This window comes from Pelodiscus sinensis, chromosome 9 (assembly GCF_049634645.1).
Source record: "Pelodiscus sinensis isolate JC-2024 chromosome 9, ASM4963464v1, whole genome shotgun sequence".
Taxonomy (NCBI): Eukaryota; Metazoa; Chordata; order Testudines; family Trionychidae; genus Pelodiscus; species Pelodiscus sinensis.
This window is the reverse complement of record NC_134719.1, coordinates 39,391,029-39,404,228: the sequence shown is the minus strand read 5'-3', so window position 1 is coordinate 39,404,228 and position 13,200 is coordinate 39,391,029. Positions and strand designations below refer to the sequence as shown.

The 13,200-nt window shown below is 40.8% G+C and overlaps 1 protein-coding gene across 2 annotated transcripts in view; it reads left to right on the top strand.

Moving 5' to 3' along the window:
* Positions 1-13,200, top strand: part of CDC14A (cell division cycle 14A) — a 129,120-nt gene that overhangs the window by 103,261 nt on the left and 12,659 nt on the right. Inside the window, exons 12-15 of one of the 2 annotated variants that reach the window (XM_014571899.3) lie at positions 4,259-4,374; positions 6,520-6,567; positions 10,684-10,812; positions 11,491-11,821. In XM_014571899.3, the coding sequence (XP_014427385.2) occupies positions 4,259-4,374; positions 6,520-6,567; positions 10,684-10,812; positions 11,491-11,821 (624 nt within the window). The remainder of the gene's footprint in view (positions 1-4,258; positions 4,375-6,519; positions 6,568-10,683; positions 10,813-11,490; positions 11,822-13,200) is intronic. The other variant, XM_014571900.3, reaches the window with a different exon arrangement.

Genomic DNA, 13,200 nt, shown 5'->3' with positions numbered 1-13,200 from the left:
GGACCACGTGAATATTTATGATAAATAATACAAAGAAACTTAAAGCTTATTTGTTATCTATTTCAAAAAGTAAATTCAAGATTAAAATCTTGATAAGATAGAATGAGAATAGCAGCATTGGTAAATACGTTGGCTAAAGAATATGGTAACTATCTGCTATTTAGTATTTTGAGGAGAGGACAGTAGGTAAACAACAACAAAAACAAAAAACCCAAAAGCTGGCCACTACTCACTGAACTAGAAGTTGGCATGCCTTGTGTGACTCTTTGACAAGTTCATTGATTAAGTCAACTTAGTTTTCCAGCCAGTTCTATTGAAACCTAGATTTTGTTCTGGTTTCAATATAATTCTGAATTATTCTATCACCTACACTTTCCCAGTAGTGCTTTTTTATACAAGGTAGCACTTAATTGCTCTCCCAATCACTTAAGTAGCCACAGTACTCATCTCCAGCTGGCTGATTTTCAAATACTTAGCAAGGAGTGTAAATGAATCCATGTACTTTTTGTGATTCTGATCACAGAGCAAAGGTGTGGAGAGGTTTTCTCATTGGTCCACTGTCTTTAGTGTAGCAAAATAGGCATTAAACATCTCAGCCTTGATGTAATCAGTTATTAGCTCTTCTTCCAGCTAAGCAGAGGACCTGCACTTTCCCTCACATTTCTCTTGATCCTAGTTTATTTGTTTGTAGAGCCTCTTTTCCTTGCCTTTTATGTTCCTTACTATGTTTAAAGTATTTTGTCTTAGCTGTTCCTATTTTGCGTCTACATGTTGTGCTATTCTTTTGTGCTCCTTAGCAATTTGCCATTTTCCACTTTTTGCAGAATTCCTTTTTTGATGTTTCAGGTCATTACATTATTCCTGAGCTTTACTATTCTTCCTGTTTTCCTTTGTATCAGAATAATTAGGCATTCACAAGATATTGTTTACAAGTTTTCAGAAAAAATCTTTGCCCATGCCTAAAATACCCAAGAGGTCTCAAATTTACATGTGGGGGGCAGGGGATTCCCCAGGAGCCTGTATACGTGGGAAACTAACTTAAAAGTGGTCTCCCTGCACATACCTGCTCCCAACTGCCTTCTCCCACCCCAGGCATGGGGGAAAAGGGGTAGACAGCTCTCTGGGAGCTTCTGTGTGCAGGGAGTCTGTGTGTAATCATGAAGGTTGATCACATACAATGTTACACTTTCACATCCCTAGAGCAAACTTTCTGGGCTCTTGGAACCAGACATACTTTTTCTTCTTGTTTCATTTTATAGTGTGCAATTTTTCATATTTTTTTCCTAATCGAATTGTAATTTAAGGCATTTTAATTTTTGCTTTCTTTATTCTTCCTGTTGTGCTATTTACTAAAGGGCTTTTTGGATCATACTTTTAATGTTGTGGGAAATATACCTAACTTTTGCTACACAGAGGATCTTGAGTCAGAAATACATTAACTTGTACTACTTTTTAATTAAATTCAAAGATCAATGGAAGATGATCTGTAGCTTATTAGATTCCTCAGTACAGGCAGTCCCCGGGTTACATGGATCTGACTTACATCAGATCCCTACTTACAAACGGGGTGAGGCAACCCCGCACTAGCTGCTTCCCCCCAGCAGACCAGGGAGACGCGAAGCTAGCCCTCCCCCCCCAGAAGACCAGGGAGACGCAGAGCGGCTTTTCTCAGCAGACACCTCAGCTTGAGAATAAAGGACTGAGGGAAGTGAGGTGTGGGAGAATAAAACTGAGCTCTGGAGAAATGTTTGGCTAGAGTTTCCCCTACAATATGTACCAGTTCCGACTTACATACAAATTCAACTTAAGAACAAACCTACAGTCCCAATCTTGGACGTAACCCAGGGACAGCCTGTATCGATCATATCCTGCTCCCATTGAAGTTAATGGCAAATTCCTTTAATTCGTTAGGGTAGGATCAAATCCTGTATATGCTATTAAAATATCCACTACAAAATATTTCCTGTTTAGTTTCCAGTATTTTATGTCACTGATCTGTGACTCAGTACATAATTAAGGCTGTATCCTGTGGATATATGCCTCCATAGTGCTCCATTGAAGTCAGTGGGATAATGCACAGGCATAGCAGCATGCCATGATTCAATGAATCATAGAATTGTAGGACTGGAAGCTCCATTCTGCACTTGGGGATAAGTTTGAATTAAGATACTCAGCTTCAGCTATGTTAATTGTGTAGCTTAAGTCGAAGTATCTTAACTTGAATGTTGATGTTAAGATACTTCGGGAAGTTCACACAGCGGGAAGTAGAGGGGAGCACACTCTTCCTTCAACTTCTCTTAGTCCTCGTAGAAGCAGAACTACCAGCATGGACAGGAACACTTTCACAGTTCAAATTAGCGTGTCTTCACTAGACCCGCTAACTCAAATCCCAGAAGATTGACTGCGGCAGCTTTGATCTTCTCTGTAGTGTAGACATGGCCGAAGGGACCTCGGGAAGTCATCTAGTCCAGTCCCCTGCACTCTTGGTAGGACTAAGTATCTAGTGTCTAGATCATTTCTGACAAGAGTTTGTCTAACCTGCTCTTAAAAATGTCTAATGGAGATTCCACAGCCTCTCTAAGCAATTTATTCCAGAGGTTAACCATCCTGACAGGACTTAAACTTCCCATGCTGCAATTTAAGCCCATTGGTTCTTGTCCCGTCCCCAGGAGAATAATTTTTCTCCCTCCTCGTTGTAATAATTTTTTTTGTACTTGAAAACTGTCATGTCCCCTCTCTCTTCTCTGTTCCAGACTAAACAAGCCCATTTTATCTTCCCATATATTTTTAGACTTTTGGTCATTTTTATTCTTCTTCTCCTCTGGACTTTCTCCATTTTTGTCCACATCGTTCCTGAAATGTGGCAATCCGAGGAGTGCTCACAGTACTCCAGTTGAGGTTCAATAAGCACAGAGTAGAGAGGAATTACTTCTCTTGTCTTGCTTACAACATTTCTGCAAATATATCCCAGAATGATGTATCCTTTTTTCTTTTTTCAGCAACAGTAGTATTCTGTTGAGTAATAGCTTGTGATTCATTATAAACCCTAGATCCCTTTCTTCAATACTCCTTCCTAGTCAGTCATTTCTCATTTTGTATGTGTATAACTGATTGTTCCTTCCTAAGCGGAGTACTTTATATTTGTCCTTATTGAATTTCATCCTTTAGACCATTTCTCCAGTTTATCCAGATAATTTTGAATTTTATCCTGTCCTCCAAAACACTTGCAACCCCTCCAAGTTTGGTCCACAAACTTGGTAAGTAGAGCCCTGCATGTATACAAAATTTGTATCCACATCTGCATTTGCAAAAATGATCCATGGATATCCACATCAATGGATACAAGTGTACTCCCCATGCCATTATCTAAATCATTTATGAAGATACTAAAAGACTTACCTGGTGTTCCCCGGGTCCTTCAGGGTAGGGCTCTTGCTGTGGCGGGGGAAGTATAGGATTCAGGGTAGGGCCTTGGAGATGTGAGGGGCCAGTGCAGGAGGCTGAAGGGTGCAAGATTGAGCATTGGGGGGGTGAGGAGGAGCTTAAGTTATGGGTTCCATCCAGCACAGGTCTTTTCTCTCCCACCAGCCCCGCTCTCCCCCCTCCCTCCCCCCGGCCACCAGCAGCCTTTTTTCTCCCTCCAGACTTTCCTGAGATTGCCCTTTTTCTCTTCCTCTGGTGCTGCAGCCAAGGTCTGGGTTGGGGGGAGGGCTGGGGGTAGGGAAGCTACTTACACAGTGTGCTGACAGGCAAGATGGCAGAGCCCCAGCCCTTCTGGCTACAGTCCCTTTCCTGGCACTTCTGGTTTTCCTCGGACAACCAAACCCTGATGTTTTAAATTAAGCAAAAAGGAAAGTGCATACCAAATTTGGTGGTCCTAGCTCTTACTGGGAGCTAGGAGAGTTCTTGAACAAATGGTCTTGCAGACACACCACAGATGTACGCACAGACCTCTAAAATATATGTATATAGAGAGAGAGATTGAACAGAGTTGAGCATATAACTGAACCCTGTAGCATCCCACTCAATAAGCTCTTCCGGCTTGACATAAATCACTGGTATGTACTCTGTGAGGATGGTTTTCCGACCAGTTATGCACACATCATCTAGGTAGTATTGCCCTAGTTTGTTTGTAATTGCGCTATCTGACTTAAAATGTTGTCTCTGCAAAGCAGAAGTAATCTTTGTGGCACTGAAGTAAGATGATTGTTCTGAAGATTTTGTATTTTTATAAGAATGCACCTTCCCTTTCTTTTAGAATGACAACGAAGGCAGTGCAGAATTGGAATCTAAGAATGGCATGACACAGGGAGACAAACTTCGTGCCTTAAAAAGTCAGAGACAGCCTCGATCTGCTACAACTGGTGCTCTGAGGTAACCCTCTTCCAATTTGTTATATTATTAAATACTTTGTGTATTAATTCTTTATGACAAGCATATGTTCCTCTGTGTGTTTGTTTCCTATTATAAGTAATGATATGTAGACCTTATCATTTTTAGATTACTTTACAAACATTAGTACTGCTAACTTTACAGTGAGTTAGTTAGGTGCTCCACTGAGGAATCTGAAACTGAGAGGGTGAATTACTTGCCTAAGACTGCAGAAGTCATTAGGTTTTGAGCTGGTGTTAAGGGCCCTATATGCTATAGTAATACAAACAATAAATATTTAATAGTTGAGTTCAAGTTTCTAGCTCTTTGTCTTGTGCTTAGTCCGCCATACTAACTTCACTTTCTTCCCACTATAAACGTTAAATTTATACAGATTTGTTATTAACTATAAAGTTCACTGCTTTCTGCCAGAATTGTTTGCGCAATCTTAAGCTTTTGTTTTCAAAGCTTCTTCAGATTTACTTGTTTATCAAGTTTGTTCACACCGCCCTTCAAAAGCTCAAGAGGCAGCATATGCTAATATCAAACAAAACCACCCTTTTAGATTGGTTAATGTTAGCAGCTGATATCCTTGCTGTTTGGTTGGACTGTATTTGTGGGAGGCAGATACTGCTTCCTGGTGTAAAAGCTTTCATAACTGTAACAGTTTACTGATACAATTTAACATGAGCCTTCAGAATTTTAATTAAGCCAAGTAAAAGACCAGTGTCTATGTTTCAAGAAGGAGAAATTCATTTTAGATAAAGAGGAGTAGTCTAATGGAAGTTCTCTGTGCAGACACATAGGAGAATGGATTTCAATTTCCTGTTCCCTGTTATGAACTGGGATGTAGTACCCTTTCATTACTGGAAAGATAATATTTTATATTTCTCAAAAGTGAACCCTTGGGAGTTGTGGCAGGCACCAAACTAGATGCCACATATTGTCCTTCAGCAGGTGGATAGGGTTGCTTCCTCATATGTGAACACTTAAAGAAGATAAAAATGGTAGGAGTTCTAAAAGCTAAGAGATGCAAAACTGGGGAAACTTTAAAGAGTGGAGCTGGAATTATTCTCTCTACCAGTACAGCAATAAAGAGATTTTTACTATGCCTGAGCCTCTATTAGTTATACCAGAAGTCTTCTCAGAAAGAATTGATATAATACAGACAATTTTATATTTTGTTCTTTTACATTCCTTTCCATTTCTTTCTCTTTCTTTTTGCTGCTACCAAAATAACCATGTACTATCAGGCTCAAATAAAAATTTTGAAAATTTCATCTAAAAAATCTAAAGTGTCATTTGTTGTTATATTGTAAATTAACACTTAACTCAACATATAAAAGTTGACATTCCTATTAAAATAATTGGCAGTATATTTTTCCATAACTAAATGATAGCTTTTAAGGGTAACAGTTAAACCAAGTGCTATTTAAAATGTAAACAGTTGAAGCCAAAATGCTTTGCTGTGGCTTAGTAATGGCACATAACAAAAAATGTTTAGTATTCTCTTCTGCTCAAAAATGTTCTTATTTTTAGATATAACTGTAAAAACATTGTCTGTGAAAAAAGTTTAATGCCAAAGTCGTTATTTAAACTTATTGTGCAACTTCTAGTAGAAGTCTTTTAAAGCTGAAGACATCATGAGTAGTACTCCTAACATCCAGAAGGAAATGCAAACATTATCTTTCATGTAACTTTTCCATAGTAAACTCACCCAGATTTACACACACATGATCTTTTAACATTTGCAGGCTTCCATTACAGGTGAAAAAGGAATAGAGGTTTTATTTCTGTTCTTTAAGTTTATATACTATGAGGAGGAGGAGAGTATAAGTACCTAGATAGTCAGCTTTTTATCATAGAATTTTCTTATTAATATATGAAGCTGGTACTGTAGGACAGGAGATGGCAGCTGATTGTAGATTTGATTGATCTAGTTGAAAAACAATGTTTCAAGAGTACAATTTTAAAATTATATATTTTTATGATGCATCTCACAATTTATATGAAACATTTTTTAGTTTATGTATGCAGCACATAAATAATAACATTGCCCAGATCATAGTCTTTGTTCATATCTTTATTAGAAAAATTGAAATTATGCTTTCATAATGTTTTGTGTGATCACTGCTTTAATTACTGTAGGCTGGAAGATATGAAATTGCACACCAGATCAACATCACAACCTTTCAGGTATTTATTTAGTTAAACTTGTGAGAAAAATTTTAGTTCATTTAAATTTCATTTGTTTAAATATTTACTATACTATTTAAGATTTTAGTGCTTTGTCTTGTCATGAGTTTGGTGTGTAGCAATTTGTCAGACTTCTGCTTATGATACTGAAAACTGTTTTAAGTGGCCATTTAAGGGACAGGCAAAAATTGGTTAATTAGCAGAGCTAATCTTCTAGTAATTGTGCAATACAGACAGACCCCGGGTTACGTACAAGATAGAGACTATAGGTTTGTTCTTAAGTTGAATTTGTACGTAAGTCGGAACTGGCTCCAGATTCAGCCGCTGCTGAAACCGATAGCCGGCTGACTACAGGAAGCCCTAGGCAGAGTTGCTCTGCCCCCGGCTTCCTGGAATCAGCCGCTGATCAGTTTCAACAGCGGCTTAATCTGGACTCCTGGGACAGAACAGCTGGGGCACTGCCGGGTAGGTCCCCGCCGGACCAACGCGGCAGCACCCCAGCTGCTCTACCCCAGGTATCCCGCAACAAAAGCCTGGTCTGCTGGGGGGGGGCACACTAGCTGCGCCCCCTCCCCCTCCAGCAGACCAGGGAGACCCGAGCAAAGCCGTGGAGGAGCAGAGGTCCCGCCGCCTCTGTGGCTTTGCTCCTGTCTCCCTGCTGTGCTGGGGGGGAGTTTCCCCCCAGCACAGCAGGGAGACCCGAGCAAAGCCGCAGAGGCAGGGGACCCCGCCGCCTGTGCGGCTTTGCTCAGGGGCAAAGGAGCAAAGCTGCCTGTGCGGCTTTGCTCGGGTCTGCTTGCTGTGCTGGGGAGTCCCCCCCAGCACACCAGGGAGACCCGGAGCAGCTTTTCTCGCCCTGGAGGACGCGGTGGTGGGACCGCTGCGCTCTGGGCGGTCCCGCCGCCCGCGAGCTCCGGGACAAGAAAAGCCCCGTTCGTAAGTGCGGATCCCACATAAGTCGGATCCGCGTAAGTTGGGGACTGCCTGTAAAATACTCTAATGTTATAAGGTTCCTTTCCTGAATAAAGTCTGCATGTCGTATAAAATGTATAGTGGCTTTATGAAACTGATAGATGTGTTTTAGAGACTAGGAGGCAGCTATTTCACTTGTGACTTGGACCAGATCAGTAGTCTCTGTAAGCTGTGCACTTGTGCAGCAGCTCAGGAGAGTTCCAGTGCTACCCAGCTGATTGGCAGACACCCACAGCTAGGTTAGTGTTTCTCCTAGTGATGCAAATTCACACATGCATTGCTGCACATAAAATTTACTCCATGCATAGATGGAAGAAATCTGCACATTAGTGGAAAAGATTAGAAGCAACATTGGATCATAGTTAAACATTTCTGCAAACCTTGTGCCCACATTAAAGATAATACAATTTAGTATGAAAAGAGGTGTTAGTATGGAACCATATTAGAAATAGTACTACAGATAAATAGATAAATTTAAATCATTATATCAAGTACTTTGTTATTTCCATTGTGCCTGTCATCAGATATCTAAGGGTATGTCTACACTACAGTGCTAATTCGAACTAACTTAGTTCGAATTGGTTAATTCGAACTAAGCTAATTTGAATTAGCGCATCCAGACTTAAAAACTAGTTCGAATTAGCGTTTTGCTAATTCGAACTAGCATGTCCACATTGAGTGAACCCTGAACCGAAGTTAAGGATGGCCGGAAGCAGTGCCGGCGGGCCATCAGAGTAGGACTTAGAGCGTGGAGCTGCTATCTCAGGCTAGGCGAGGGCTGTGCTTAAAGGAACCCGACTCCCACCCCGGACAGACAGTTCTCAGGGGTTCCCCGCTTGCAAAGCAGTCCTGGCTTGGAGTGCCCTGAGTGCCCACACTCAGCACATCACAGCACTTGGCCATCAGCCCGGCTGCACTTGCCGCAGGATGCCATCCGGGGGAGGGGGTCAGTCGAGGGGCTGCAGGAGAACTTCGTCCCCAAGGAGCCTGCAGAGCCACCCCAGTCTTCCCCATTGGGGGCTTGTACCCCATTCCTCCCTCACCCCCTTCCACTTACCCCTCCTTAGCCCCCCTTCCTGATGTACAAAATAAAGGACACGTGTGTTCAAAAATAGAAACTCTCTTTATTGAACAAAACTCGGGGAGACTGGGAAAAGGAGGTGGGAGAGGGAAAGAGAGAGGCTGGGAGAGGGGAGGGCAACTAAAATGATCAGGGGTTTGGAACAGGTCCCATATGAAGAGAGGCTAAAGAGACTGGGACTTCTCAGCTTAGAAAAGAGGAGACTGAGGGGAGATATGATAGTGGTCTATAAAAGCATGAGTGGTGTGGAGAGGGTGCATAAAGAAAATTTCTTCATTAGTTCCCATAATAGAAGGACTAGAGGACACCAAATGAAATGAAATGGGTAGCAGGCTTCAAACTAATAACAGACAGTTCTTCTTCTCAAAGCAAATAGTCAACTTGTGGAACTCCTTGCTGCAGGAGACTGTGAAGGCTAGAACTAGAACAGAGTTTAAAGAGAAGTGAGATAAAGTCATGGAGGTTGGGTCCATGGAGTGGTATTAGCCAGGGGGTAGAAATGGTGTCCCTGCCCCAAGTTTGTGGAAGGCTGGAGATGGATGGCATGAGACAAATGGCTTGGTCATTGTTTCGGTCCATCCCCTCCAGGGTCCCTAGTGTTGGCCACTGTCGACAGACAGGTTACTGGGCTAGATGGACCTTTGGTCTGACCCAGTACAGCCATTATAAGCTCAGGGCTCAGGGTCGGGGGTCTCACTAGACCAGGCGGGCGCCCGCCTCTTGCGGACCCGGGCAGGCTCCCGGGAGCTGCCAGCCTGGTCCCGGGAAGAGGCAGAGGGCTGGGTGGCAGCGGGTGGCTGGCTCGAGCCGTGCCAGGTGCAGGGTCTGCTGGCTGGGTGCTGGCAGGCTTGCACCTGGCACTGGCACTGTAGCCAGCCCGTGCCCCTTTAAGGGCTCCGGGGCCGGGAGGGGGGCAGAAGAGTTTCCCTGGTGGTGCCCAGAGTGGCCACCAGGGAAAGCTGGGGAGGGCTAGCCTCCCACTAGTTCGAATTAAGTGGCTACACAGCCCTTAATTCGAACTAGTTAATTCGAACTAGGTGTTAGTCCTCATGGAATGAGGTTTACCTAGTTCGAATTAAGCGCACCGCTAGTTCGAATTAAGTTCGAACTAGCGGTTTGCATGTGCAGCGCCTATCAAAGTTAATTCGAACTAACGTATGTTAGTTCGAATTAACTTTGTAGTGTAGACATACCCTAAGTTACATAAATAGTACTATCTAGGGGAAAGTATTTAGTAAATAAAATAATATATTGGCTACAATTAGCACCACTGTGATTTTAAGATGTATAATATTTGAGGGCGTTGATCTCCACTACTCCTCCTTTGATTTTGTCTACCTCAGAGATTCCCTGTCATGGACTTAGAGAAGCTCCCACCCAAAGTCATTATTATCGTGCTATTTCAATTGGAACTTTTAAGAATACAAAGCACTTTCTTTCCTCAACAACCGAACATACTGACTTATCAACTATGAGAATGAGAAGCTATTGCATTGCCACTAGGCTTTAGGACTTGCCCAAAAGTACTACTGCACCATATTTTTGGTATTACTAAAACATATATTACTTAAAGCCCAGTCCTAGAAAAGAAAGGTGCTGCGTACTTTTGGACATGATTTCAAGAGTGGTGCTCAGCACTAAAAACAAGAATGAAAAGCAGAATTTAGGGGGGGAAATGAACTTTATAAGCTTCAGATATTCAATTTTAAATTGGCAATTGCTGTTTCAAAATTTTAGCATGATGAAGAAGGTTTTAACCAAACCTTACAAGCTGTGATCATTTAATATATATAATTATCTTCATTCTGGTTTTTTTAATGTGTCTAGATATTATTACCAAAAATGCATCAATAGAAGCAAAGCAGAGCCAAGTTTTTTTTTTAAATTGGGATTTTTCAAAACTGATGTGAATGGGAACTGCTGAGCTCCTAATTAAGTTCCTATATAGATTTAGAAACCACCTCTGAAAAATCTTGGCTCAGGTGTTTAAAGTAATTTTATTTCTGATGTTCACATTTGAGTAATATAATTTTGCTCCCTATTAAAGCTTTGCACTTTTTCAGGTTGAATAGTTCAAGTAGTATACAAGGGTCCATGTCTCCTTTGAAGTCCTCCAAGGTGTCAGTAGCTGTTTCACCCTCTGCAAAGAGAATAAGCAAAAGCCCTACATCCTTAGGATCTAATTTAAAAAGGTACATTCTTTTATCTGTATGAGGCTTTCTGGGTGATGTAAGGGAGGGTTATGTCACTTTCTGTAAAGTCACATGACAAAGTATGAAGTAGGCCATTGTGCTTGCTTTATACATTTGTCATTCATGTTTGAGATTGAATATAAATTAGTGGGAACACTCCCAAAACATATAAAATTCTGTTCATCTCAAGAAAACAGTTATGTGAGAAACCACATGTCCCTGTTATCAACTTTCTATTTGTTGCCATTAGGTAATAACTTAAATATTTCTGCTATTCTGAATAATGTTGAATGTTAAATGAAACTTGCAATGGTTGATGGATTTTGACATAACTTCTGGTCATAATGAATATTCATTAAGATAAAATGAGGTGTTGTATTAGCTCAAGTAAATGCTTTAGTGAACTTAAGGCACCTTATTTTTACTCTGTGAATATTCATTAAATAGCTTTTTGGCTACTTTGGCTTGTCTTATATTACTACTTTTGAGATGCAATTTTTATAGAACTTGGATTTGCATTATTTCAAAGAGAAAATAAAGCTGTGTGCTGCTACCGTTTATGTGTGTCAGAATGGTCCTTGTCATTTTCCCCCAATGTCTTTAAATGTGGTGTGTGAGTGTGAAATCTTCACATGTATATACATTGCATGTATTTTTTCCCACATGTTTTCCACTCAGCGTTTCCGTAAACTCCAGGCTAGCCAATTCTCTAGGGAACCTGTATGCCGCCTCAGATGACACAGAGAGCAAAATGACGTCATCATCCTCTAGGACAGGTTTTTCTGTAAACCAAATCTCCAGTCATTTGAATGGCAGCTTGCAGCTGCCTGTCAGAAATTACCATGAGCTGAACAACAACCTATACAACAGAAGCAGCAATAATGGCACCAACCTCAACAGTCATGCCAGTTCTCTCCGCACCGGGACAGATGATGACTACAGCATCTACCATCCCTCCTTTACTGGGTTAACTGCTACTCCAGCACGATACCTGAGTCGTTCAATTCCTGTAAGTTCACAGCCACAACAGCCCTCTCAGGGATCTGACAGAAACTTATCTACCTTGCTTCCTCAGCCAAAACTATCACAAAAATCTCTTAATTTCAAAGCAACTTTTTAATCCCTTACCTTTTAAAATTTCCTGAATGTATATAGCACCTTTGTCTATTTCTAATGTTCTTTCAGCTGCTTCCTCTTTGCCTCTCCAGAATTTGACTCAGAGAAAGGTGTCATGAAAGTGGACAGTTTATAAAAGTACCTATCATGATTACAGCTCCTGATCTGGGGTTTTTTTCCATTTCAAATCGTTTGTTATATATCGGAATTCTAAAAGTTATATGTAATATAGGATTAGAGAAACTGCTTTGTATATATCACACTGAATTGAAAATAAGTATGAGTAAAATCAATTCTTTAAATAGTCGCCGTTGAAATATCTTCATTTCCAAACTCTGAGTTCAATAGTTAAAGGTAGTATGCCAGCCCTAAGAGTCCACCTTCTATTTTTCATGGTTTTATAACACTGTTTTACTTTTGAGGGAGGAAAGACTTGAGAATGAGTAGAAAGATATAAATGCTTTTTCTTTCTTGCTGTAAAATACCCGTAGAGAGGTCCACTGATATAGTAGTGAACTCACTGTACATTAACAACAAGGAGTACTGTAGCACCTTACAGACCAACAGATTTGTTTCTTTCATGCATTATTTGTTAATAAACACTGGGTGTGTTTAAACCCTCAGAATAAAGATCATTTTAGATATTAAAAGATCACAGTTTGTTAGTCATAGCCAACAAATTTTTCCTCAGAATATTAAGTCACTTATTTCACTATTTGAGCATGCAATGAATGTTTTCTCTTCTTTTATAATCTTTATGCTTATAAGTGCCCATTGAAACCTTCTTGTGACCATTTTCCTTTTGTGCACATTGCCTCAAAAACTCTCCTTCATGGCCTTCGAAATGTATCATGTTGTACCTGGGTTTAACTCTGAAAGGCATTTGGAAACTGCAGCTGATGCAGAATGCAATGATTTAGTATGGTCCAATTGGCCTTTGAACAATTTTTCCAGTGTACCAAAGAACCCAATTCCTGTTTGTTTCCAGCTGTGTTTTAAGATATTGATATTGTTCTTAGCTTTGTGTGATTTGTGTTCTACACATCTTCCCATGCACAACTGTAATTGTTGAGATCAGCTCTCAAACCCATGTCAACATCTACTAGATTTGTAATCTTGGCATTAGAACACTAGCATTTTCAGTGGAGACCTTGCAATAGTCTTCCTTTTCAATCGGAGAGACCAAGGTACAGTGTAAACACTTTTCCCTGAGATATTTTGGACAGGACCATTTTTTATATTTTTAACAGCTTAATTATGGACTACAGCCCA